Source organism: Gymnogyps californianus, chromosome 1 (assembly GCF_018139145.2).
Source record: "Gymnogyps californianus isolate 813 chromosome 1, ASM1813914v2, whole genome shotgun sequence".
Taxonomy (NCBI): domain Eukaryota; kingdom Metazoa; phylum Chordata; class Aves; order Accipitriformes; family Cathartidae; genus Gymnogyps; species Gymnogyps californianus.
Window position 1 is genome coordinate 192,876,241 of NC_059471.1, and position 26,927 is coordinate 192,903,167.

The 26,927-nt window shown below is 40.5% G+C and overlaps 1 protein-coding gene across 1 annotated transcript in view; it reads left to right on the top strand.

Annotated features, from left to right (window-relative positions):
- The window catches only part of KCND2 (potassium voltage-gated channel subfamily D member 2), a 281,569-nt gene that overhangs the window by 246,697 nt on the left and 7,945 nt on the right, over positions 1-26,927 (top strand). Inside the window, exons 2-3 of the mRNA XM_050905090.1 lie at positions 17,684-17,846; positions 26,806-26,904. Coding sequence (XP_050761047.1) covers positions 17,684-17,846; positions 26,806-26,904 — 262 coding nt within the window. The remainder of the gene's footprint in view (positions 1-17,683; positions 17,847-26,805; positions 26,905-26,927) is intronic.

Below are 26,927 nucleotides of genomic sequence, written 5' to 3' on the forward strand. Positions count from 1 at the left end.
TTGCGTAACAGCTCAGCTGAGTAAAAAGGGCTAGATATAATGCAGTACATGACCTCCACAAATTCATCCCTTTTATGGGAACAGAATAAAATAAGTATCAATGTAATTACATCTGACATGTCCAAAAGATTTTTGGAAGAACAACAGCGTTTATTATACTTGTTCTACGTTACATTCCAATTTATTTTTTAAATACTACCTTATATAGGTTTATAAAGTACTTAAGGTGGGGATTTTTTAAGGATTAAATAAATCTGCTCAATCCCTTAGCTACAAGCTAAAATGCGTCAATTACTTGGAGTGTCATGAAGTTTTGATTGTCTTCATTGTTTCTTCAGCACTATTTAGGGCTTAGTCTTCTTACTGCAGCAAACTTGTACTAACAGGAATTTGGCACCACTGTTTCATTCCTACACTTTGATGAACTCTGTATTTCAGGAAAACTAACCACATCATTGACTGTTTTTGTTTGATCGCTCATTTTTAATAGTTGTATAATTAGTGTGTCAGAAGGACAGAACGGATGCAGATGAGCTGAGTCACTGTCTTCCAGCCACCAGCAACCACACCCTAAAATGGGGTCCATATTGTCCACTGAGGGTCACAGACCACCCTCTCCTCAGAGCAGAAGCAGTGCCCCTCTCCCTGTGGGATGCCGGCAGCACCGAGTAGCAAACAAACTGGAGGTAAAGCTGCCGGGTTGCATGTCTCTTCTGCCCACCCTCTGAGCTGATGGGATGAAATCCAGTCCTGGTCTGGGGCCTATGCCAGCACAGCATTGAGATAAAGCTGATAAATCTCTTGAAAAGGTGACCAGCGCATCCACTTGGATCCCTCACCTAACCTTCACAGCACTGAATCACTGAGCGGGAGGACCACACGTATGTCTGTCTTCATAGACATGTCTATAATAATTCCTGAGGAACCATGTCCACGGGCACCTCTTTCTTCTCTTCCCTTATGCCCTTTGTTCTTCACTCTCTCTGTGAGGTTATCCTCATGTTACGCATATGGTGACACACAGATTGATGTGAAGGCAGGATCCCAAAACCTGTAGGTCATGATCCTACAAACTGAAATTTGAGATTGAATGACTGGACAGTAGTTCTTATGACTGAGAGGATCAGAGATTACCAGACAGATGTAACATTTTTAGGCTGGGGAGAGGAGGGGAAAAGCAAAGCGGCGTAATATAAAATCAGAAGGAAAAAATACTGCTCAGCTGTGTTCTGATTATTGACACAGGCGGGAATTGGTGCTTTATTCCCTTAGAAGTTTCCATTAATTTGGTCTTTTATTTTCTTTCTTGTGAGAGTTGACCTCCTGTGGATTTTTTTCTCCATTCCTTCCCACTCATTCTGAAGAGGAACAGGCCAATGATATACCTGCATGCCTACTTAATAAAGACATAATGTAATAAAAAGTAGAGATCTAGCTCCTAAGGCAAATGCATTTAGTGGTTAATACTGATGAGCACATTAAAGAAAGGCAGGCCTGGAGAGAGGGCTTGAATTGCTATCTGACATATGAGCTTGTAATAGCACAGTTTTGAGTAAAAAGAAAGGAAAACTCTCCTAATATTTACAACCAAAATTTGCCTTACTTTGAAAGCAATGAAAAATGGTTTAGTGGCTTTTTAGCTGTCTAACACCCAGAACTGATCTATGCTCTCCAGCACAAGTAAATCTAAGATCTCACAGTCTAAGTTCACCAGCAGGGTGAAGGATGACCTAAAATGCATCAGAGGAAAAGCCAGCAAATACGACAGGAGTCACAGTAATAAGACCATGCGATTATTCAGTCTCAGATGCTTGAAATATTTTTACTCTTTCTATGATAATTATTATTAGTTCAGTTTTTGCAGTGCTAGAAGGAATCCTAAGTATGGAAATGAAAAAGATGAGAATGGTTTGTCCCAGTGCTGTGCATTTTGGCTGTGCTGGTGGAGTAGATCCATGCCCTGCCTACCTCCTCCCCTTCTTCCCAGCTGGCTCTAAGCAATCTCTTCCTGTAAGAAGGGTGCTGCAACTGCAGCTGTGGGAAAGCAGGGTACTGAAAAGAGAGACACAGCATCAAGGAGAACCTCTGGTGTGGTACCAGGTGGAGTTAAGCAGGGTGCAAGAGACCAGTACAAATGTGAGAGAGGAGCATATTCTGAAAAGGGATGGGAGAAAATGGGGAGGTCTCTTGCAGAAGATAAATTAATAGGAATTATGCAAATTACCTCATTAAGTAATGCGCCTTATCATCACAAGAAACAGCATTAACACGAGCATTGGTGGGGTCTCCTCTGCAATCAGATATAGGTTGTGAGCTAGATCGCAAACATCAGATACTTACAGCTGAGAGCGGATACTCATAAAAGAAGCCCTATCGAAGTAAGGGAAACTATTGTTTCAAGTGAAGATGCCAGAATCCGGTCCTCATCAGAAGTTATACTTCACCTAAAAATATTACTCTTGAAAAAATTGAACATCTCTGATTTTCAGACTACAATGACCCAGGGTGTTAAATCTCTGGGCTAAAGGTCAGTTTAAGAGTCCTTGCAATCATGAGACACCAACTCCCATCTCCCACAGGAGAGCAGAAGTAACTTCTGGAGATAAGTGTGTGCAACACGACACAACATCCACAGCAGTGACATGCAGCCATACCTGTCACTCCTCTGCGTCTTGTACCATGTAACAGCTTAAGGCCAGCAGGTCATTGCTTCACCCATTCCCTGGGCACACAACTTCTTTACAGAGCTGAAAATCAGTGAGGAGCCAGGGGGCAATTGTCAGGCAGCCCCAATCCAGTTCACGGAGAAGCAGTGCTCTGAGGTATATAATCTTTTTGCACCAGGATTACAGCATTGACTCTCTTCTCCCAGGATGCCTGCTCCATCCCCAAAGCTGTGCAGTTATAATGTGGGTACAAACAAGAGAGTACCTATAATAAGGAAGTCAAGGAGAAAAGGAAGAAAATCGGTGTTCAACCCACTGAAAACAACAAACCTGACAGCAGAAAAGGACAGAAGACTTGCTATATAAAGGTCTCTAAAAAGAGATTTATACTCAGTGAGAAGCAAAACTAATTGAAAATGCATAAAAAGGAGAGGGTTTGGCAGTCCTCATTAAATTGTGCCTGTTGTTATAGAGATAAAAGAAACACAGTTTGAACCAAAAGATTGAGTAGAAATTTAAAAACCAAGGACAAAATTTTCAGTGAATGGCACAGGCAAAATTAAGCACAAGAGTTGTCAGATATTGGTTAGAGTTCCTGATTGATTTTGACAAACAGAAAGATAAATACATTGAATATAGTTATACTTAAAGTGGAGACAGGTAAAGACTCTTAGATTATTCTTTGATGTTGTTGTGGACCTTGAGGTCAAGCTGGAGAGAGTGGCTCAGGAAATAATTGTTCAGCTATGGTCAGAGTGCTGGTCAGGAGGAGCTCTACTTGCTTAGTTATTGTTTACATCAAGGGCTCCAAAAAGACAGCCTGCAAGGCCAGGATAAATGATCTGCAGTATATTGCTTTTATAGTGTTTTTAACTAACAATGTGATTCTAAAGGTTCACAGTAGTTCAAAGAAAGCTGGTGGTGGTTCAAAATGTTCAGGAATCACTGGTTTGGGGAATTCACTGCTCGGTGGATAGGCAGAAGGAGCCCTTATTTGCAGCACAGAAATCATTACTGAAAAGGCAACTTTTACAGACAACATGCCGATGTCTGGCATACCACAGCATTTCTCTGAGCATGACACACAACCTTTGGAAGGGGAAAGAATTACAGCGGAGGCATAATATTAATGATTCAGAAAGTCTTGTGTCACAACCCTGAGCACTACAGTATCTAATTATTAGGTATAATGATTTGCACACAGGCTGTGCCAAATAATGACAGGAGAATTAGACACCTAAAAATGGAGTCTGCCCTCTGGGAAAGGTCAGTGTAAGCCAATTGGGGGGGAAAAAGCCAAAGTAGTGCTGTGGGACTTAATTCCTATTCTCTCACAGAATCTAGATCCCTGCTACAAGGAGGGCTACATCCTCCACGAACACATACTGAGCCATCATCTTAAGTGAAACACATTTGTCTTTCAAAACCTAAAGAAGGGAGAGGAAAGGATAAGGCTTTTCTTCCAAAAAGCAGGGAAGTAGGTGCAGGTGCTCCCTCTGAATTCCAGCCTCGGTGTTTAGTGCAGTCGAACCAACTGTTGGAGAGCTGGGATCAAAAAGATTTTCTGCATGAGGGATTTGACCCTCCATGAAAGCTCCAGTCTCCAAAAGTTTTACTCACTGTTGGTGTGTATTTCCTCTATGTTGTAATTCAAAAATGAAAATGTATTAGTAAAAAAAAATTACAAGAATTCTTGTAGCTGTGGTTTGATTGTTCACTTAAAACAGTACCAAATTTCAGGCTTGGCTTGCTGAATATTTAAGCATTTTACGAAACACAGGCTGCACAGGAAACGATTGAGAAAATCCCTTTCCAGCATTCCCTATAGCACGATTTGTTGAGTACACATATGGGGTATCTATACTCACATCTCTCTGGGCAGAGAAGTCTCACGCGACCTTCCAAAAAGCTTGCTTTTACCATTGGGCATCTGGGAAATTTTCCACAAAGCTTGACTTTTTAATGAACACTGAAACTTTACAGAGTTTGTCTTTAAAATGTGATGGAAAGAAAGTGTAGTGGTCCAGAAGCTCCATTTCTGAGGAGTCCGTGAGAAAATTCAAGGGTTATCAGTGATCTCTAAAAAGTTAGATTTTGAAAGGGCTCTGGCACAAAGTTTTTAAATGTTGCACGCAACAGATAGGGAGACATTTTTTTTAAATGGAGAAAACACATGGAAAATTTATTTCTTTACTGCCTGTGAAAAGAATGGTAGTGGGCAGCATTATGAAGCTTTATGCCTGAATGACTGAGAGGATTGGTAGTGAGATACAGAACCTCTCAGTTATAGGACATGAATTCAAATAGGAATGGGGTTAGTAGTGACAGAAAGTCATTACCATGTCATTGCAGTGTGCTAATGTTTAGAGATTCATTGGTGATTTCAGTCCAATTACTAGCACACAGGAGGTCACATTACAAAACGCACGATCAAAACTGGCAGAGGTAGGCAAACCCATTTCTACTCTTTGTAACATGCTGCTACATTTCCATATCCAAAGTTATCCATTCAAAGTCTTGTCAGGACTCAAAGCCGGTGTGGTTAAGCATTCCAAGTCCACACTGCACAATCTGATGAAGAGAGGACTTTAGTCTCCTAACCATTGATTCAATACTTCTCATGTGTAATAATTGCAAATTTCCCCATTTAAATTATATAAACTATGTAATGCCAAGCTTTTACAGCCTGCAGAGGCAGTGCCTGGTAGCTGGGAGGGTAAGGGTTAAGCTGTCCATGGGCAGAGCAGCTCACACAGGTTTTTGGTTTCTTTGCAAGGAAGGGGATATAACTATGCTCAGCTGAAACTACTGACTCTGCCAGGAAACTTTAAGAGGATTGAATGCTACAATATCCCCTCCTTCTTTCAAGGTTTGGGGTGATTTAGCACTGATGGAAAGCTGAGTTGTGAGGAGCCTTGAGTGAACTCAGAAGAGGCTTTTGTTTTGCTAGATTTGAAGTATGTATGTGAATTGTTTCATTTTTCCTGGACTTATCTGAGCAAACTCAGAAATCCCAGAAAGTTGGAAAAGAGCAAAAATGACAATTAGACCAAGGGAAAAAGTAGCAAATAGTCTGTTGCAGCTAGTAACTTCCACTGATGTGTTTTCTCAAATATATTCTAACTAGAAAGGCATGAAAAATGTCATGAAAGAGGAAAGAGCTGAATTTCAGAGGCAAAATAACAGTAGAGGTTCTCAGAAAAATTACTCACTTGACTACTAGCTAGAAAGGTCCTGGACTGTGATAAATCTTCTAGTGCATAAAAGTTGTACAAAGGAATTATTATTACCTTAGAGGGGAAGTTCTTAATCTTATCTAAGTGTGTGTATATATATATAATAAAATATATACATGCATGTGTGCATATAAAAATATACTAGAGTAGTTTTTACTCTTGGTTTAACAGATTTAGGGTTAGCATTAGAGAAAAATTAAATGAAGTATTCAATATTTGGCAGAGATCCCTAGAGAGTTAGGCCAGTAGCAGTGTCACACTGACACAAGCTATTTTGTGTTTTTCAGCTTTGCCTGAAGGAATGTAAAAATAATACTGGTCCATCGGTGGTTATGTTGGCAAGCAAAAAATTAGATTGGCGTAATTGTCCAGTGCTGAATGTGACACAATAGCCTATTTTCAAATGAGGTGAAAATATTTGAAGCAAAACAAGTAATAAAGAGAAAGTTGAGAGGATGGGGAGTTCTGATTATTTTTAAAAAGGAGGAAATAATCCTGTTTATTATTTCAAGAACACTTTTGAAATATTTTTACTATCAGTATTTTAACATACTAAACTCCAGTGTTATCTAATGGGACTAAATATGTGGAAGAAAAACCAGAATGTTTTTAAGTTGGAAGGTGTGCCAAAGGGTGAAGACAAACCTGTACTGCAGACTGGGGACTTTGTTTAGTACTTTGCTGAAAAAAAGCAGAACAAGCAGTTCTGAATTTGCTGAGAATCTTCCTTAGATCTTGATCTGCCCATTAGAGTGCTGAAGAGCATTAAAGCCAGCAGTGGCTAAAACCTCTGTCAATCAGAGTTTTACCTGAATGTGGGAGCAGCTGGATTTGATTCCCAAGCAAGATCAGCTCACTAATCTCAGGGCTGTGCCCAGTAGCTGTCACAAAAGAGGCACGGCTGTCCTTGCAAACTTCCACAGTGCTTTTCTAGTGTTAATGTGATTTATACTTGGAGCAGTTTGACCTGATGGCTAATATATACTCAAGAGAAATTTAGGTATGGATTGGCAGATCAATGCTTTGGTTTGACTTTGCTGCTATTTAGCACAAGTATTGCAACTAAAAGAAAATCTGCAGGAGAAATTAATTACATAAAATTTTCAGCAATATTTCTGGGATGAACACTGGACCCAGAATGTACCTAATCCCACCGCTAACAGGAAAATTGTCCCCTCCGCTGAAGCAAGGTGGCACGTCAAAACATACCCCTGGGCTTCAGAAAGGTGCATTTGAATCTGCACCGAAATCTGTGCTTCACAGCTCAATCCTAATTTTAGTCATGATGTTGGAAAGTTTTACCAAACAGTGTGTTCCTAGAAGAATGCAGAAATGTGTGGGTTTGTTGTCTTCCGTGTGCTCCTGACGTGTCTGAGGGAACAGAGAGCACCCACAAACCAAGGCCAGGTGGGGAAGATGGCTGATATTTAGCAGCTGCCTTTGGAATCGTTTCCCAGGAAGGATGTGCCAAACTCTAGTCCATCCTGCTGGGAATCAGTGGAGCCTGCAGCTGGACTCTCTTTACAGCCAACCTTGGTGTAGCCAATAAATCTCACATTGCTCTCATTTACTACCTGTACTATGGGTTCTTTATTCAGTCGTTACTAGGCATTATGGCCAGACCCTCACTTGAAGGCATTGCCCATCTTTCACCCCTAACCTTTAATGAGAAGAGTGGCTACAGATGGTGGTACTTTTGAAGGTGGGGCTTTTTATATCCTGATGTTCGTGTTGCTTCCAGTTAATGTCTCAAGTAGGAACTGCTAGAAATTCTTTATACTCTATTGTATTTGTATAAATTTATTTAAAACATTGAGCATTTGGGATTGGTGTGCTTTCATCCTGGTTCCTATTTCTCCATGATACATAAAACACTGTCTCTTAACTTTATATTGCTTTTTAGTCCAGTTCTCCCAAGAAAGGATCTTCTGAAAGAACAAAAGGAAAGGAAAAACAAAAAGAAAAAATAACCCTAAAAATTCATATTGACAGAACAAACAAAGATGCATTTCTTTTAACTTAAATGTTGGTACAAATCTAGGAGTGCATTTTCTTTCTCTGCACAAGTGCTGGGTGAGCTATGCCATTTCAACGATTATTTTGTAAAGATTATGTCATGACAGCCATCAAAACCCCCATGCTGTGCCGGAAGCCTAACAGCTCCTTTTCCTCTGTCAGTGATAGAGATCTGGGAAGTCAGGCAAATTTTACCAGCTCCCACCAATAAAGATTTGGACAGAGAAATAACAAGGGTGAGAAATCACCTATTAACATTGTGAATAATAATGGCTCACTGTCCAAGTTGGCACCAGAAAAATAAGCTATTCTGAACTTGTCCATACCCCTTCTTTGAAAACTGTGTGCAGTTCTGGTCTTGTTTTCTTGTAAATTGTATAAAAGAATTGGAGAAGATTCAGAAAAGGGCAAAAGGTATGATCAGATTTAGAGAGTAGATTCTGTACGAGCTGAATAGGACTTGTCAGGCTAGAAAAGACGTAAGGTAAATAGGTATGAAAACACAAGCAGCAGGAGGACGGTGGCTAGAGAGCACGCACCGGCTGCTTTTTTGAATACAAGGACCTGGTAGGGGGCATCATACGAAGCAAGAAACCGCAGCCAGAACAGTCAAAAGGACACTGACCAAGGAACTGCCAAACAGTCTTGCGAATGCCAAAAATGTGCACAGATTTAAGGGGACAAAATAAAGCCCATGGAAGTGCAATCCACTAAGGATCACTAACTACAAAGAAATTACAGTTCTGGTACTTCTTGAGCTATTTGTATGTGGTTGGAGGATGGAAGAGCATTCAAGGATATTAGCATGTGTATTTAGCCTACTCTTTTTCCCTATATGTTTGTTTGCTTCAGGTTAAATTTTGGAGACTGAATATTAGGCTAGGTGAAGCTTTGGTCTGACCTGTTATTGGTAGTCTTTTGTTCATTTCTGTCGTGGTTTAACCCCAGTCAGCAGCCAAGCACCACGCAGCCGCTCCCTCACTCCCCATCCCCCCCACCCCTGCTCCCGGTGGGAGGGGGAGGAGAATCGGAAAAGAAGGCAGAACTCGTGGGTTGAGATAAGAACAGTTTAATAACTAAAGTAAAATATAATACTAATAATAGTAATAATGAAATATAATAATAATAGTAATGAAACAGAATATAACAAAAAAAAAGGGGGGGGGGGTAACCCAGTGATGCACAATGCAATTGCTCACCACCCGCTGACCGATGCCAGAGCCGTGATCCGTGCCTCCCAGCCAGCTCCCCCCAGTTTATATACTGGGCATGACGTTCCATGGTATGGAATATCCCTTTGGCTAGTTCAGGTCAGCTGCCCTGGCTCTGCTCCCTCCCAGCTTCTTGCACACCTGCTTGCTGGCAGAGCATGGGAAACTGGAAAGTCCTTGGCTTAAGAGAAGCGCTACTTAGCAACAACTAAAACATCGGAGTGTTATCAACATTATTCTCACACTAAATCCAAAACACAGCACTGTACCAGCTATTAAGAAGAGAGTTAACTCTGTCCCCGCCGAAACCAGGACAATTTCTAAGCCTTAAAAGAGCTGGTCAGTTCATCCTATATATGTGCTTGTGTGTGGGCAGATGCACCGACAAAAGAACTGTTGAAAAATTAGGTCCTTACTAAATAAGTAATATGTCATTGATTTTTAGGAGCAAAGACCTTGGAACATTTTCTCTTAGGGAAGTAAGTCAGAATTGCAAGAGTAAAGATCAAATTGTCTTTTTTTTTTTTTTGTCTCAGAGTTATTGTTGGCTTCACATAAAATAGAATGAAAAAAAGGGAACATCTACATCTGGCCCTGGAAAAGGCAAAGTGTCTGAGTGACAGAGGAAAAGTATATTCTTCCTGTAATCGTTTGTACCATCTTATGAATAATTATCCAGCCAAGCATTTATTCTCTGCTTATCACCATGGTATCTTAAAGACTTGAAATTCTGAAGTAATACAACAAAGTAATAAATGAATTCTATATTAATTAGATACAGTATTATTAGGGCTAAAGATAATTTTAGGAAATGAAGACATTTTTACTTACCTCTGTCTCATTTTTCCAAATCTAGCCCTGGATCATTTCACATTCACATACAGTGGTGTTTTAAAAATAGAATTAGCTCCTAAATAGCAACTTAGATACTTTTCAAATTGTAAATGTACAGGTTGAATCCTTAAGGCAGCACAGTTGAAATGCTTAGTTTGAAATTCCACTTAAACTTATTACCAGCAGCAATTTAAATTATCTGTTGTTGTATGTAATGTTGAAATAAATGACTAATTAGTGTCAACTTGCCAGCATTTAGTCACCAAGCAGCTTGGAAGCTCTAGGGAACAGCTTTATAACAATTTACAGCACCCTCCTTAGAGAAGGACACCATTTTGCAATTGTCAGATATAATTTGACATCTCTATAATATTGCTTTATGCATAACACTTCTTTTTCTACTCTCAAAATGGATAGTTTCTATTCTTCACTGATGGTCTTTCTTTAACTCGTCTTGAAGTTAAAGTGGTTAACTGATATTTGCTCCTTTGCAGCCTATCTGCTTAGTGCTAGAGCTAGCCTTATTGCGAAGGGAGTTAATTGAGATCGGTTTATTCACACATCCATGATAGCACAAAGGCAGGGCTTAACCAGTCACTCCTCCTTTGCGCAGTGTGTGGCAGTCCAGCTTATGAATTTTATTGCTGACTTACAGCCCTCCATCCACAGTACTAAGCATAAAATCCCACCAAATACATGGCAGATCTCTCTCCAGGTAAGCATCTCCATTACAGAAGCTGGTGCTGGAAGCCTCAATTCTGAGGTACTCCATAACGGGCTGTGATGTTACATCATTTAAGAAAAAAGCCAAAAAGGGGTTTGGAAGCACAAGCCAATGCCTGCCGCAGTGTGCAGAGACCCTCAGCAGCGATTGTCACAGTCTCACTGTCACCTTTCGGCAGGAGAGGGCTCGGGCGCTGGCGGGGGGACACACAGGGTGAGGGCACCTGCACTTGCCACAGAAGCCTGCTGCCATGCAAAAGGTTGTGCGAAGCTCCCTTTGCCCGCAAACTCTAAAAAAGGCATATTTTCACCTGTGAGTGTGAATGATGGCCAGTGCATTGTGAGAACCGCCATGATTTAGATAACACTAGGAAAGGCAGCTTGCAACTTCTGCATCAAGAACAGTTTTTCTGCTATGTTGTTTTTCTTATTCATAAAAAGTGTCTGATCCATTCAGAAATACTCTTTTTCCTAAAAACAAACATGCTCATTTTTGCCTCTGAAATCTGGGAAAAAACAAAACGCCACTTCAGTAGTATGTCTGTGTAACTGTAATGCAGCTGTTAGGAGCCAGCTGAGCTGTAGCTCTGGTAGTTTAAATAGACCCCATACAACATGAACCAGACATCATACTTCTGTGATGCTTTGCAGCAGCTCAGGAACAGTTAGGATATTAACTTTTCCTATGGAGTGAGGGAGAGATGACAAAAAAAGATATTTTTTAGCTTTTTGGATTTAATATTTTATGGTAGATGAAAACAGAAGGAATTTGGTTATCTGGATCTCTATCTTGACTGCAAGAAGCCGGGAGTGTTTCCTTGGGCAAGTCTTTTAACTTTTCCATCCAAAAGTTCCTTTTTTTGACCTTTAAGTACTAAAGTCCACCTTTACAAATCTGTTTAAGCTTCTCGGATGCAAGCCCTGGTGCATACGCCAAAAAAAAAAAAAAAAATCCCTGAATTTTATTAGACATTTTGTATTTCAGAAACTGCTAACTCAGGCAGGTGCAGGGGCAATAGTCAGACTCTCTTGCACTGCAGGCTGGAAAGCCCAGGGAGCACAGCCGCTCTTGAGAAGCAGATGTGTTTTTCATCATTCATGAACGATCATTCTGGCCAGCGCTTGGAGGAACATTTGTGGACCCCAGAGGGGACCACGTCCATCACTGCTGAGCAGAAGAGAGGGCTATTGCAACAGAAGGCCCTCTGCAGCAGTAAAAGCAGCCAGGAAGACTATTTGCAATTCCATGCAGAATCTCCCTAGGTTGGAATAAAATTTGGAATAATCTATGTAATGTTCCGCATCTCACACTAACAGCAATATTTTGTATTATTAGAAATTACTTTTCCAAAATCATTAGGCTATTTTAAGACCTAGGTAAGGCTGCAGATTCATCATGATTACTGTTAGTGTCAGAGAGGCTGGGAATTGCTTTTCTTGCCTTCTCCCCTATGCTGGCACGTAAGTGCGTGCCCGATTGGGTGGCTGGCTGCCTAAACGCATGGGCCGGTGAGCAGCTGTATAATCTTCGCTGAGAGTCTCACCAGAGCACTCTGGGGCTCTGCCTGCGGCTCCCGCAGAACAGGAAACAGCCATTAGCCGAGCCCGAGCCGGGAAGCAAGAGGGCAGATGCATCATCCTCCCACCCAGGTGGGCAAAGCACCAACCCTGCCCAGAGCAAGCGAGCAGCTGGAGGATGGGAGGATAGAGCTCCTCCTGGAAAGGCAGGGCACCGTTCTGTTAATCGGCTCCAGTGCAAAAAGCTTGAACTCTGCCTGGATGACATGCTAAATCCCCTGGGAAACGTGATTTGTCTCCCACACGTGAAAAAAATGTGCCGTGCTGGCTTCTGCAAAGAGTGTTTAGTTTCCATGGATTTTGTACTATTTTTATTTTCTTTGGACATAAATTCCCTTGCTTTTAGAATAAATATTGCCAAGTTAATTTTAATGACTTTTCGTTTATTTTACAACTCCCTTATTTTCTGACATGTTTTACATGTTTGAAAACAAAAATGTTACTAGCTTTTCTTCTCAGCAAATAAGATGGGACCAGACAACAGACCTCAATCAATGTAACATTTTTTAAAAGAATGTAAATGAATTCGAAGGAGGTGGGAGAGGGCACATGTATTTGTAACAAGCATTTTAAAATGTTTTTGCATTTGCATTTATTTTTAATGGCGTTTATGCCCTCTAGTGTCAGAAAACGTTATTGCAGCAAGGGTTTTTTAAATATTGACCCTTTTTTTCCTTAACTGTATGTGTCAGTATCAGCCTAAACTATTTGATCTTTGTAAAAATGCACATCCTGGATTTATTCCTACTATATATGTCCTACAGTTTCACAGTTTTAGTGTAGAGGTCACCTGCGGGGGTGTTTCTATCCAAAGTAAGCTATTCCAAATATGAATTTCTGACCTGTCAAACACACAGAAAAACATTGCTAAATTACAATTTCTGTGATTACTTGCTTTATCCTCCAAAATACACTTATCTTTCGCTTGAAAAAAAATTACTTCTGTGTTGAAACAAACAGAAGTTAAATAGGCAGCATTGTCCCTCTCATTTGTTAAGATTATTAAAGAAAAGACCTTCTCTGCTCACATCAAGGAAAAATGGCCAAAAAGTATGACTCGTTTCAATTATAATTCAGACCTCTGACTTATGAAATATTCCATCTTAGAGCCATCAAAAACCAGTCTTCATTAGATTCAGGAATAAGATAAATAGCCGATGATGCCACAAATACAGCCTCTGTTGTCTGAGATTTCTTGAATTATGGGTATGTGACACCAGATATATTCCACTTATGAGTTAGAAAAGCAGTATCACTTTGGCAGGTGGATGTCCACAGGTAAGCTCTGACATGGCAATGCTTGCATTACAGATTGGGCATTTGTAAACCCAAATACCTTCATGTTTCCCAAGCTCCTACAACAGTTCAGCCTTTTGTGTGTGATTCAAGCTGCATTTCATGCCCCAAAATCTGTCATGCAAAGCGCTAAATCACGCCCATGTTACTCAGATCAGTACTCTGAAAGATCCGGTATTTGCAAAATGAAGGAATCCACTGGCTTGTTGTCTTGCCTTGCAGTAAGGAGTCCAATATGCAAAAGTGGTCTGTCACCTGTCAAATACAAACAACTGAGACAAACACACATGCCTTTAAATCCATCCATCCCTGTACAATGTCACTTAGTGAACAGATAGCCACAGACTGCAAGCAATAGCACATGTCTGACCTATCTGGACTATGTCTAGTGAAACATAGGCATTAGTTTGATCATGTAGTTTCTGACTTGTGATTTGATAAAACTTGATTGACACATCTAGTTTGTCATAGCCTTTTCCCTTCCCTGTTTGGTTAATGAAGTAGAATGCACCTGATTGATAACAGGGATCAGTATGACATCTCTTTTTCTTCACTCATCCAGAGCATACAATATTGGGATGACACTTTTGACGTTACAAAATTAGATTGTCAGTAGAAATCATAAATGCCCAAAGACTGACTTGAGCTTTGGCCACAATAATAGACATATGTGGAACAGACTATATATAAAGCTATGAAAAGACTGCAACTAGGAAAAAAAGCACATAAAGGAGAACATGTTTGCAGTTCCAGTCTGAAGAGCAGTGAGACAAGCAGGGTAGCACTAGATAAAACCTTGAAATAGTTTCCTTTTGAAAAGTGACTCTGTGAAAATTGCTTAATAAGATTCCATATTTGTTGTCTCCATGACTGAAGAGATCAGATTTTCTGCAGAATTTGGAATTTTTTAGAGATCAAGTATAATTTTTCCACTTTGAAATACAAGCACCACAAAGCTACCCTGCCATCTGAAAATGGAGTTACGTTCTTTTTTAGTTTAGACTTTCCAAGGAATAAAGCAATTGCAGGTGAGGTAAAGGAAGAAATTTTCCCTTCATTTTATGTCATCCACTTCCATTGGTGGTATTCAGTGATATATGAGGTATAACTAAAGGTAATGTTTAATCCAGCAGGAGGAACTTCATTAACAATTCCGGTCATGCCTACACTAGACTAAAATCTGTGTCACTGTCCCCAAGGAGAGCAAGGCTAACCAGGGTAAATGTAGTAAAAACTCCATTTTGTCACAAAAGTGAGCAAATATGTTTCTCACCCTGTGCAGGAAGGTTAATTTCTTGAAAGTCATTTCTTCTGACTGTAATTTTATTTCAACATCTCCAACACAGTGCTTATCAACAGGAGAAAAACTAATTATGTAAGAGTTATTAATGATGTGAAAGATATTATTAGCACTAAACAATGGACAAACAACATTACATTTGGAAAATGTCACTGTACTACAACTTATTCAAGCTGAAATAGAAAAATAATCAAAAGCAAGTTAGTTTAAAATAAGCAGTATATCCATCTACCTGTCACTTTGCCCAGAAAGTAAGAAAAACATTGCAAAATACCTTCATGTATCAAACAATCCTAATTTTTTTATTTCGCTCCGTAACACTGAAATACTGTGAAAAGGCACCTCCTTATGTCAGTAGGTAGGTCCACACATAAATACTGAAATGTTAGGGACAGATCAGCTAATAGTTCCTGTCACCACTCCTAAAGCATTGGTCTGCACTCGATTCACATAATTATAGTGTCATATTTTCAACAGGACAAACTATATCCCTGAGCAACTTCAAACCAAATTAATTAAAGCCAGCAATGCCTTCTGTCCACAGCAGCCTTCAGTGACAATGTGAGCTTACGAAGGTTCAGCAATTTAGCATTTCAAGTGATAGGCATCTAAATATAGGTTTAGGAATCTAATTTAAGAGATCTGTTCCAGTACTACTGGGTGTGTGTAAATTTTGCATTTCAAGGTCTGGTTGTGTCAGGCACGTGTAAATATATATTGCCTTTTAAATAGCTTTCTGTTGATACGCTTTGATTCAATTTAAGAAAATAGTTGGATTGTATCTAAAAGGATGAAGTAAAACAGTAACGAATACTGTAAACCAGCAATGATCATCAGTGATTTGATCCTCGGACTTCTCCCCTAAGCTCGCCACCCTGGCCCCATGCCCACTGCTCTGCCTGAAAAAAACTGGGGTTAGTTAGGTGTCGGGGATCCCATTTGTCAAAGGGACCTTGAACGGTCGTTTATGCACTTCCCTACCCAAAGGAAAGAACAGCTGTGCATGCGTCACTCCTCACAGCTGATAGTCAGCTCTGGCTTTAGGAAGGTAAGCACCAAAACCGCCTATGTTGTGAGGTGCAAATGTTGGTGTGAAGGAAAGCATGACTCTCTTTCTAGTATATTTCCAGTTTTATATATCTTGTAATTAAGGCCAGGTATATTAATAATTTAGAAGGTGGATTCTATTACATTATGTATTTTTATCCAATCCTGCATGTCACAAAATCAGAAACTAACAGCATTCAAATTCTGAGCAGGTGGAGGGGTTTATTGGTAGAAGTATTAATGTATTTTTTCCTGTGAATATTTTACACTTGGGCATGCTTTGTAGAGCAACTAAACATTTATTTTACACAACATAATCTTTGTCAATAGTCTAAGACTTGGTCATCTATATTGTATCTACCTGGATGACAACTTATTTGAATATTTACGTTAAACACCTTCCTCTTATCTTACAAAATGCAAACCATTCATCTTCACCTACAAGGCAATACATAATCTCCTTTTGACATATGCTGAGCTTTCATTGCTAGAAGGTGTTCTCTAACCCCACAGAGATTCTCCATCATCTGATAGCCTCATCCGTTTATCCCCTCCTTCTCGTGATTAGGTGCACAATTTGGACCATGTGACTTGCAGACTCCCCCCATCTTCTCTACTATTTTTCCAATTCCTGCTGAACAGGCAGATTTTGTTTTCCAGACAGCATTTTCCAAATGCTGCCCCTCCTGCAGCTTTATTTCTTACCTTTTCTTGTGTTAACAGTTTATAAATTCTTTGTAATAGGGAATGTGCTATCTCTCTGCTCACAAGCATACTAAACTCACATGCTACAATCAATGTTTAATAATAACTTAAAATCCAGTAAAGTTAAAAACCAAATGGTACTGGAAAGTAATTTATCTCTCTGTTTAACTCTGTAGTGTGTAATTACATACTTGTCCTATAGAATACGGCACTCTGTAGAGTGCAAAGAGCTGATATCTCTTAATAAGCTGTCACTGGAGTGCCTCTACATACTTCAGTAGCACTATGTTCTTACTTGCTGGACAAAACAATATCCAGCATCATAAAGAAAGGTGGTAGCCCTAGTAATTCTGAGCACTGCCAGGATTTGCAGTTAGAATTTGTTTGGTTGCTTGCTCTTGGCTTGAGTTTTTCGTGTTTGCTTTCGGCTAGACCATAGAAGGGACCTCTGGAGGTCAGCTAGTCCAGCCTCCCACTCAAAGGCAGGCTATGAACAACAATAGGTTAGGTCAGCCATGCTTTTGTCTAGACAAGTGTTGAAAATCTCCAAGGACAGAAAGTCCACGATCTCCTGGGCAACCTATTCCAAAAAAGTGCTACCCTCTTAAATGAAAGTACTGTATCAACTTAAGTGAGACAACAGATTATTCAGCTTGGCATCTAACTTACCAAGTGGTCTCCCTAGGATCTTGCAATGGAAAGTGATGAGCTCTTCCAACAAGCAAACAGAGTAAGGACTTAACTTCAACACTGATTTTTTTTTTTCCTTAGCAAGGTCACTCTCTCTCCATTGTAGTCTTCCCAGAGGCAGCCTGGGAAGACTACAGCAGGTAAAACATAGATGCCCACAGTTTGATGGACAGGATACCCAACATTAGCTTCAAATTAAAATTATGTGTGCACAACACTGGGCATGCTGTATATGTATGCATATGTGTATAAAGTATTATTTATATGCAGCTAGTACTATTTGCAAGAGAAGTAAAATCTATTGTGCAATTAATTCATCTTGAAATTCAATACTTACAAGAGAATTTGTCTTTACTAAGCATTTTGTTTTCTTTAACCCAGATACGGTGACATGGTGCCGAAGACAATAGCTGGCAAGATTTTTGGTTCAATATGCTCCCTGAGTGGGGTTTTGGTCATTGCTCTGCCAGTTCCTGTAATTGTCTCCAACTTCAGCCGTATCTACCACCAGAATCAACGAGCAGACAAGCGCAGGGCACAAAAGGTGAGCTCCTAATTTTTCCCTCTTTTGTTGTTGAGCAATAGATAAAATATGACTTCTATATGCTGTGCGTCCTCAAAGTGAGTATTTCTTAGCAAAAGGACTACTATATGTATGTGCTACATGCCTAGCCCATGTCCTAGACGCAAACACTGTGTTATTTTTAGTGAAAAAAAAACCAAACCCAAAACCAATTCATTTATGTTTTCTGTCAAAATTTACAGATATATTATTGTGGTAATTCATCCTACTTGTTAGACTAGATCTAGTATTTTCAGGCAATACCTGCAGTCCCACCCACTGAAGATTCTTCTGTGTTTTTCAGGCAGACTTTCTTTCCACCAGCGTCTTCCGAGAAAAAAAACAATCAAACAAAAAAAAAACCCTAATAAAGATTTCTAACATCTATCCTAACAGCCTGCTTCACTAATCCACGTGTTTAATTCCCAGGTTCAGTCTCTGGGGAATCTGATTATTGCGGAACTTGTCTCCTCAGCTCTACTTTGCTTAAAAGGCTTCAGAAAAAGGCCTTAGTCAGGAAAAGCCAAAAGCAAAAGTCTGTTTTTCCAGCTTCCTTGATTTGCTGAGTCTCTCGCTAAAATATCAGCTAGCTCTACAACAAGACAGCTTCCCTCCCTGACCCATATGGGCAAGGTCAGGAGCCAGGAAGAACTATTTACCAGGAGAGATGCAGCCCAGCCTGGGCAGTCACTTTCATCTCCACATCCCTGCCAATGGGCTAGTCCCAATCCACTTTGCCCGACCCGGTAATGCCAAGCAGCTCATTGGCACCTGAAGCCCTGATAAAGGAGCCGAGATGTGTTACCTTCTGCTCCTCTGCTGACGGCAGTCGGAAGGCTCTGGATGCAACACAGGTTGCAAGATTGCCAAGGCTGAGGTGTCACCACTTGGGCTTTTTGTGGTCCCATGGCCTCTCTTCGGAGGTCCTGAGTCTCCAGTGATCCAGGGAGAGCAGGATCGTTACCTGCAGAGGTGTGCAGGCAGGCCATGGCTGGGGACTACATATATAGACCAGGGAACACAGGCAGCCGCAGGCTGCATCTGCCTAATATAGACAACGGCACCGGGTTTAAAGATACAAAATGTTTGTGTGGGTTTTTCTGGCCACCTTTTTGACTGATTTCTTCATAAAAAGAAAGTGAAGTAAATGTACACAGTGATACCATTCCCAGAATATCTTAAAATCAGGAGAAACAGAGGTACGTGGCCAAGAAAGTTAGTCATACGCCCAGGCTGAAGATATTGCGCCCTTTAATGGCCACATCTTGGAAGAATGCGGTCAGATGAGGAAAATGGCCGTAAAAGAAACCAGGCATATCACAGAAACCTGATTTCAAATATAGGCTGCTTCAGTGATCCAAATACTATACCTCACCTATCTACTAATTCCACACACCCCCTTTTGCATGCCGTTTTGTCCCACATGCTAGTTCCAGCGGTGCATTCCCCTCTCCCACAGCTGGAACATGCAGAGAACATGTCACTTCTACACTACGTTGTTTTTGTCAAGAACTTTTCCCCTTCTGTTTGTGTAATGGCAGCAGACAGAGAAAGAACAGTATGTATCAGCCAGAACACAGTGCTTCATTACTGTGCCTCCGAGCATTGCGCCAGTCATGGGTAACAGATCTGCTTGATCCCAGCAATCAATGTGCCTGTTCTGAGCTTTCGTAATAACTGCAGACACAACCAGCCTTACTTCAGATAGAAACTGTCTCCTACTGCATGTCATGAAACAGAATTTTCTATGCCTGCTTTACACTTGCCAGTGAAAAAGAGATGGACTAGAAAATACCTTGCAAAAATCAGACTGGCAGACTGGCTGCTATTCCCCATAATCTCTTCCTGAATAGAAACTGCTTGAGTTAATAACTGACTTTTTCTCCTTGCAAAACAATGAGCTCATTGTATGTTTCAAACAGGAATATGAAGTGATGAATGGCAATCCTGCCAAGTGTGTTTTCCTCTGCTCCCCAGAACAATGCCAACAGCAAGGATGAGAGATTTCCTCTGACCGTGTTTATGCCCTTCTTGCTTTGGAGAAAATGGCTTTGAGGTCTGATTAACTTAGCACTGGATGTGTGTTTCATTAATATCTCCTATTGCAAAGCTAATCTCTCTCAATCTAAAATGACAGATATTTAACTGAATATTGCTCTGATGGACTGAAAAAAAATCAACAAAAAGCACTTCTTGGGTACTGTACTGTCCATATTTAGCAATATTTAGCTATGAAGTATAGCCTTGCATTTCACAGGAGGGTTCTACTGCATTGTATAAGAATATTCAAGCAAAAAGGTCACATTATTGAAGTTTGAAATTCCTTCTTCATTCAATACAATAAAAGCTTTACACAGTTTTCTAAAATAAACGTTGCCCTAGGCACCAACCTTATTTCTATTCTCTAAGGCTGAAGAACACAAGCTTGAAAGAAGGTGCTGTTTCATGGAGCAGAGCATGAACCCCTGCAGGCGATGGTACCTCCTGCTGGCTACAACAGCTTCCATCTGATTGAGAGAGTTGTATATTTGAATTGTGCAACTCACTTTATCAATATCTCATACGGAAGTTTAATCAAGGTAGTCTTCAGAAATGGCAAAACATTTGGGCTGGAAGGAAACTCAAGAGAAGGCTCTCTGTTGAAGAGCTGAAATCTAGTCCCAGGAGCACTGGCAACTTTCAGCAGAAAAAATCTGTCACTTAAGTTAGGTTTGTTCAAGAGCCATGTGACCATCAGTATATGCATTTACTGAGTTCTGCACAGTCATTCCAGATTAGACAATTCCATTTGTTTCTTTTTGGCAAAAAGATGCTGCACATTAATGCTCAGGAGAAGATGGAAGAGAGAAATTTATTTATATACCCTCTCGTTTTGAATGCATTTTGAAGGATGCTCCTGCTTCCCACCATGGAAATACATTGTTGTAATTGCCTTGAAATCCCACTTTGTAATACAGCCAATACATCAGCAGGAGAGGCCGGCCTTCCGCTGCGCTATGGGGAGCTCACTGGCAATCAATATAAACAAAAAAAAAGATACGAAAATTAAAAATAAAGAAAAATCATCTTTGCTTATCAGAATATTTTCTTCTATAAGATAATAATGTCCAAGGATCTGACCTATCCTGACAATAAATAACCAAATAATCCAAAATAGATATTGGAATTCAGGGCAGAACTAATTATGCCCTGTAGTCTTACTATGTCTTTTCCTCAAGCAAATTTATCACTACTGAGACAGTTTTTAAGAATCCTATTTGTGGAGCTTTTCTCAGCTAGAGATAACTTCAAGAGGCCGAGTTATTTTGGTTGCCCATCAGTGCCTCCAGGTGGCAAAGTTAATGACAGATGTGTTGTGACTGGTCCACGTATAAAGGAAAGGAAAGGAAGGGTAAAGAAAAAGGAAAGGATGGGAAAGGAAAAAGAAAGGTTTAGGTAAGCTTGGATACAATTTCCTGTTCCGTGTTTGATAGGTATTATCAAGGGTTAAGATATGGCTAGACCCTCACAGTGTCATATTCACTGGGATGACTACCAGCACAGGGAAAGGAAAGAAGGAGGCATAGCTGCCCTCTTGGAATGGGTGTCTGGCCACTCAAAGGCAGCTTGGCTGCAAAGCTCCATCCCAGCGTACTGCAGCAGCTCTTGTGATGACAATGTCCTCCTTACCCTGAGTGAAGCATTCCTTGCTAGATGCCTTCCCTGTTTTCCATACATCTATTTTTCTGCATCTTTTGAAGGCAAGAGCCTTGTATCCTCTTAGCCAGAAAGTCCTAAATGCGGGTCCATCTGCCCATTATTGTTCATTACCTGATAACTGAAGGAGCCTTAATTTTAGTTGCTCAAGCACTTTCTCCCTAGTATGACTTTGCATCGTGCCTCAACAGAACACCCAACCAACTACCATCAGCTCCAAAACCTGACTTAATACATAAAATTCAACCTGAATCTTTCACATGAATATGGTCTTCTACCTTCACATAGCAAAATACATCCTGAAGCTTGGCTTTATTATTTATTGATTGTATATGATGTATTTATCTGTCAAGTTATGAATAGTTAGTTACTAGATAAATATAAATAGCAGTAGGATAAATTGCAACAACAACTGCTTAACAGCACCTGGCAGTCTAGAGCTGAGCGTTTGCAGTAGGGAACCCTGCTAGCCATTATGACTTCTTTAAATGACATAGGCTATTAATTTCAGTGGGGTTGCAGAGACATAACTAACAGAAAAACCTACCCAAGATTTTTGAATTTAGCACAAAAGCATGCAAAACTTGAGTTTACTAAACAATAATTTGAATAGATTGTGAACGCAAGGCACGACTCAACAAATATATGAACCTTATTTAATTCCATATCCATTAATGTACAAAGTAAACAGCATTTTCTTCGCTACTGCATGCTGACGTCCTATAAATTATTGTCAGCTAATCTGAAGTCAATTATTTGCAATTACTGAAAATTAGAAAATGAGAGCATGAAACGTGGGCTTGATTTTTCACTTCAAAACAAACATACAGGATGGATTTATGAAAGGCCAAACAAAAAATGATGTAAAAAACAATGATGTGACTGATTTTTGGACAATTTTGGCCATTGCTCTAGGAGCCAGTGTTGTGGTTTAACCCCGGTAGGCAGCTAAGCACTACCCAGCCACTCGCTCACTCCTCCCCAGCAGGATGGCAGGGAGAATCAGAAGGGTAAAAGTGCAAAAATTCATGGGTGGGGATAAAGACAGTTTAATAATGTTTTAAAAGGAGGGGGAAAAAACAACAGAGAGAGAGGGGGGAAAAACCAAAAAAAAGTGATGCAAAAGAAAACAATTGCTCACAACCAACCAACTGATGCCCAGCCTGTCCCAGAGCAAGGGCAGCCCCTGCCAACCTCCACCCCCATCCAGTTTTATTGCTGAGCACGACATCATATGGTATGGAATACCCCTCCGGTCAGTTGGGGTCAGCTGTCCTGGCTGTGTCCCCCCCAACTTCTTGTGCACCCCCAGCCTACTCGGCAGGACAGTCTGAGGAGCAGAAAAGGCCTTGATGCTGCATAAGCACGGCTCAGCAATAACTAAAACATCCCTGTACTGTCAACACTGTTTTCATCACAAATCCACAACATAGCCCCATACCAGCTACTATGAAGAAAACTAACTCTGTGCAAACCAAAACCAGCACACACAGAATGACTGTGAAGGTATTCCTATCTTTTAATTGTACAAGATCATTAAAAAATAACAACCATAAGGTAAGTAATTAGTAATTTTTTTAGTTTTGACAGTAAGATAGTTACGTAGTCTGGAGAGCAGCAGAAGAGAGACAACAGGAGCTATCTAAGTACTAAATTACCTGGGCTACCTAGGCTTCTTGCATAGCAATTTGAAGAGAGGCTCTTGCCAAAAATGATTCCCAGTACTGCAGTAAGCCCTGCCCTAAAGTGTTCCTGATAAAATCTCTCTCTTAAAACAGCTGGACAGCTGAGGGCATCTTGAGTGTTAAAAGCTGGATGTTGTAAATACCCCACAGTGCTACATTTAGCACTATTTAAAACCTTGTGAAAATAAATGTTTATATTTCTAAAACTGACAGAACTAGCTGTTGTTGAATAACAGTGAATTCCCTTTGTAAGATTTCTATAAATGCGGCCATAGACAAGGATCCACCTCTAAGTTGTAAAATCTGAAGCTAGAAAAAAAGCATGATGCATTGAAAAGTTCAGTGCAAATACAAGGGATATGGTAAGAAGCAGAGCTGATCATCAATTTCTTTAGGAAGTTTCAGATGAGATGATTATGGTGGAATTTCATCAGAATATGTAAAAGAACTGTATTTCAGCTACATTGAAATGTAGACAACGTAAAAATTACCAAAATCAGTTTCACATTCAATAGCTAACAGGGAAAACCTCACAGCAAAGAAGATAATCTACTACAGGAGAACCTAATCCTTCCTTTTTTTGCTAGATATTCCATGAAATGGGAGCGTTAGTAAGGGCTTTGCAGTGGTTGAAAGGGGCAGTTATCACTCCTTTTCTGTTGTACTTGACAGAGAATGCAGTTCACAGACTAAAGGAAAATACAGTTCTTCTGTAATCACAGTTTTCCTGATGTCATCACATCATTTTGGTGTCCTTCATGGGAATTCAATCCCCAGCGCACAGCCCTTAAAATCCTGTGGCTGACATGAGCTTTTAATGATTCCTTGACAGGAAATGTGAGGAGTCCCGAGACTACTCATGCTACAGGCTCTGATATAAATCAGGCAGAACCACTGAAAAGAAATCTTATCACTTTAACAGATTTGTAAACACCTCCAGTTTCAGGAGTATTTTCTGTAAGCTGAAGTATAAGCATGGAAGCCACAATATCTGGTTCCTGTCTTGCTAATAGATTTATTGTCTTCTCTTTGGTAAGTGATGTAAATTCAGGCCTTCTGAATGAGTCTCAGCTAGAAAGATGTAAGCTATTACTTTCCACCTCACAAAAGCTTTCTAAGACGCAATAAATTCATATTTGCAAAGCAATTTGAAATCTTCACACAGAAAGTACAACCTTCGTATTATATGTGTTGTAGCACATTGATATATTAAGATAGTCTGATGAACCGTTATATTTTTTATATTTCTTTATTAAATGGTGCTGCACCATAATTATTGCTTCAGTCGCTGAAAGAGAAAATGAATATGCATGCTAAAAGAAAAAGCATAACTAATGTATGTAAAATGTTTGTTCATTAAATCTAATGAATGTCCCTGTATAAAGAACACAATGAAAAGTACCACACCTAAAACATTTGTGACTGAAATCACTTGTTTATGGGACTCCATGTTGCACCCTGCAAAGGCATCTCTAAAGCATCCCAAGCTCCTAAGGCTAAACAGTAGTGCTAAGAGAGACCTTCAATATATTTATGAACATAACCCAGTGCACATGTCCCAGCCCATGACTATTCTGCAGTGCAGGTAAAGCTCTTCCCCCAGCCTTCAGCCCGTCATGCTGGTGTTGCATCTCAAGAGCTCCACCTTGAAAATAATCTGTTTTCCGCCTGCCCAAGAGGATTTTTAATCGCTAGCCCTGAGGTCTCAGGCCTAACCACACTAGTAGCCCTGGATGTGCCACCAAGGAGCCCGTGTGAGCCTGGAGGGTGGGAGCTGTAGCATGCCGGGCTGCCTGGGGCTGTTCAGCCATGGTGCTCAGTGAAAGAGCCCTGACTGGACATTTACCCCCAGTCCAGCCCCTGGGGACCCGCTCAGGGTGACGGAGTACGGGGCTGCAGGTGCCCGTTCAGTGCTGACAGGAGGCAGGGGAGAGCAGGAATTGACCAGTGCAGCAGCACTGTGCAGGTGGATCGGGGCTCTTCGCTCCTTACCACTAGAATAACTGTGCATTAACTGCATTGCTGGAAAGGCTGTGCGCACCGAGGAAGGTGACAAACCGATGTGTTATTCTAAAATGGCCAATATATCACAAAATCAGGCAACAGCCTCTCATGTGAGCTTTTTTCACCCAGTGATGCACGTGTGCACAGCATCATTTTCTTTCAGAACAATTAAAAGATAATAAATACATGACATATAAGCCAGATTCTAGCCATGTTTGCTGTTAGCTGTCATGAATTTCTTGGCTCACTGTTGAGAAGCTCTGTGAGTTTGAGGCTGTGAGTGCAAAGAAGCATGATGTTGAGCCGTTCCTCATAGTCAGTTAATTATTAATTGTGCTAGAGAGATCTGGCGGCTGCAGTGACCAGGCTGCTTCCCTCTATAAGCGTTCAGGGATTCTCAATCATTTTGTGCTGACATTTAATGCCACAGAAAGTGGGGGAAGGGGGGGAAAACGCTCTATCTATTTTCTGAAAATATCAACTGATTAATTATCAGATATGAAAATCCCTATTAATATATCAAAGTCAGTTTTTCAAGTTCTTCACTGTGTCTCCTTCTGTGCTTCAGCAGCCATTCAATTCCTGATGCTGCTTGGCATTTGGCTTTCAGAATCAGAAACCTAACCATGAAGATAAACCCAGACTCCCACTTACACATGTAACCAGCCACAAAAATCACAGAACCAGGATACCATCCTAGAAATCCCATAAAAGCTTCTGTTTTCCACATTATTGGTTGAGAGAGTCTTTTCTTCATGCTTTCCCCTAATGTTGGCTTCTAACTGTTGTACAAAAGTCAGTGGATGCGAAGTGTCCTTCACTCCTGAGTCACCTTCTACTTTGGGATGAAAGCCACCTCCTACTCTGGAATGGAAGTCACCTTTACAAGCAATGAAGCTCACCTCAGAAATCTCAAATCTCTCTCACTAATTTGATGCCTGTAGTCTCTGAAAAATCAGGTTATGAACAGTTTATGACCAATGATGACAAGTATTAAGTCTGATTATACCAACAGACATGAAGAGGTAAAAAGGCTTTTAAAAGGCCTGGCAAGCATTCAGGAACTTAGCTGGGAGATAGCATAAAACACACTACCACATTCTGCTACTCTAAAAACCCAGAAGCCTCTGAGAAACCAGCTCATGGCAGTTGCAATATTATGGTTTTTCTGAACCATTTATTCCCCTTTAAAGAGACTTTCACTGCAGGAACAGCTGAGATGGATGCCCATGTACCTGACCCACAAGGAATAAGGAGTGGCACAGTTGCAGCAATGCAAAAAAAAGGGAGCACTTACATGCTGATCTGTCTAATCTCTTCTCCAGAATCATTGTTCTTATTAGCTGATGCATGCAAACAAATAAAAACTTCTGTCATTTGCATTTTAAATGGGAAGACACTCATGATTTTCTCCACCTGTAAGACGGATGCAATGCAGCCTTTCAGTCATTATGATATTGGTATTCATAAGCAGCTGATTCCAATTAGCAGTTTTAGATAAACAGAATAATGGATATGAGTATAAGTGACACTCTTCCTTTTGTCTATTTACACAGAAAGCCAGACTTGCTCGAATTCGTGCAGCAAAGAGTGGGAGTGCTAATGCCTACATGCAGAGCAAACGAAATGGCTTGCTGAGTAACCAGCTGCAGCAGGTAATGTTTTTATCTCCTCCTTA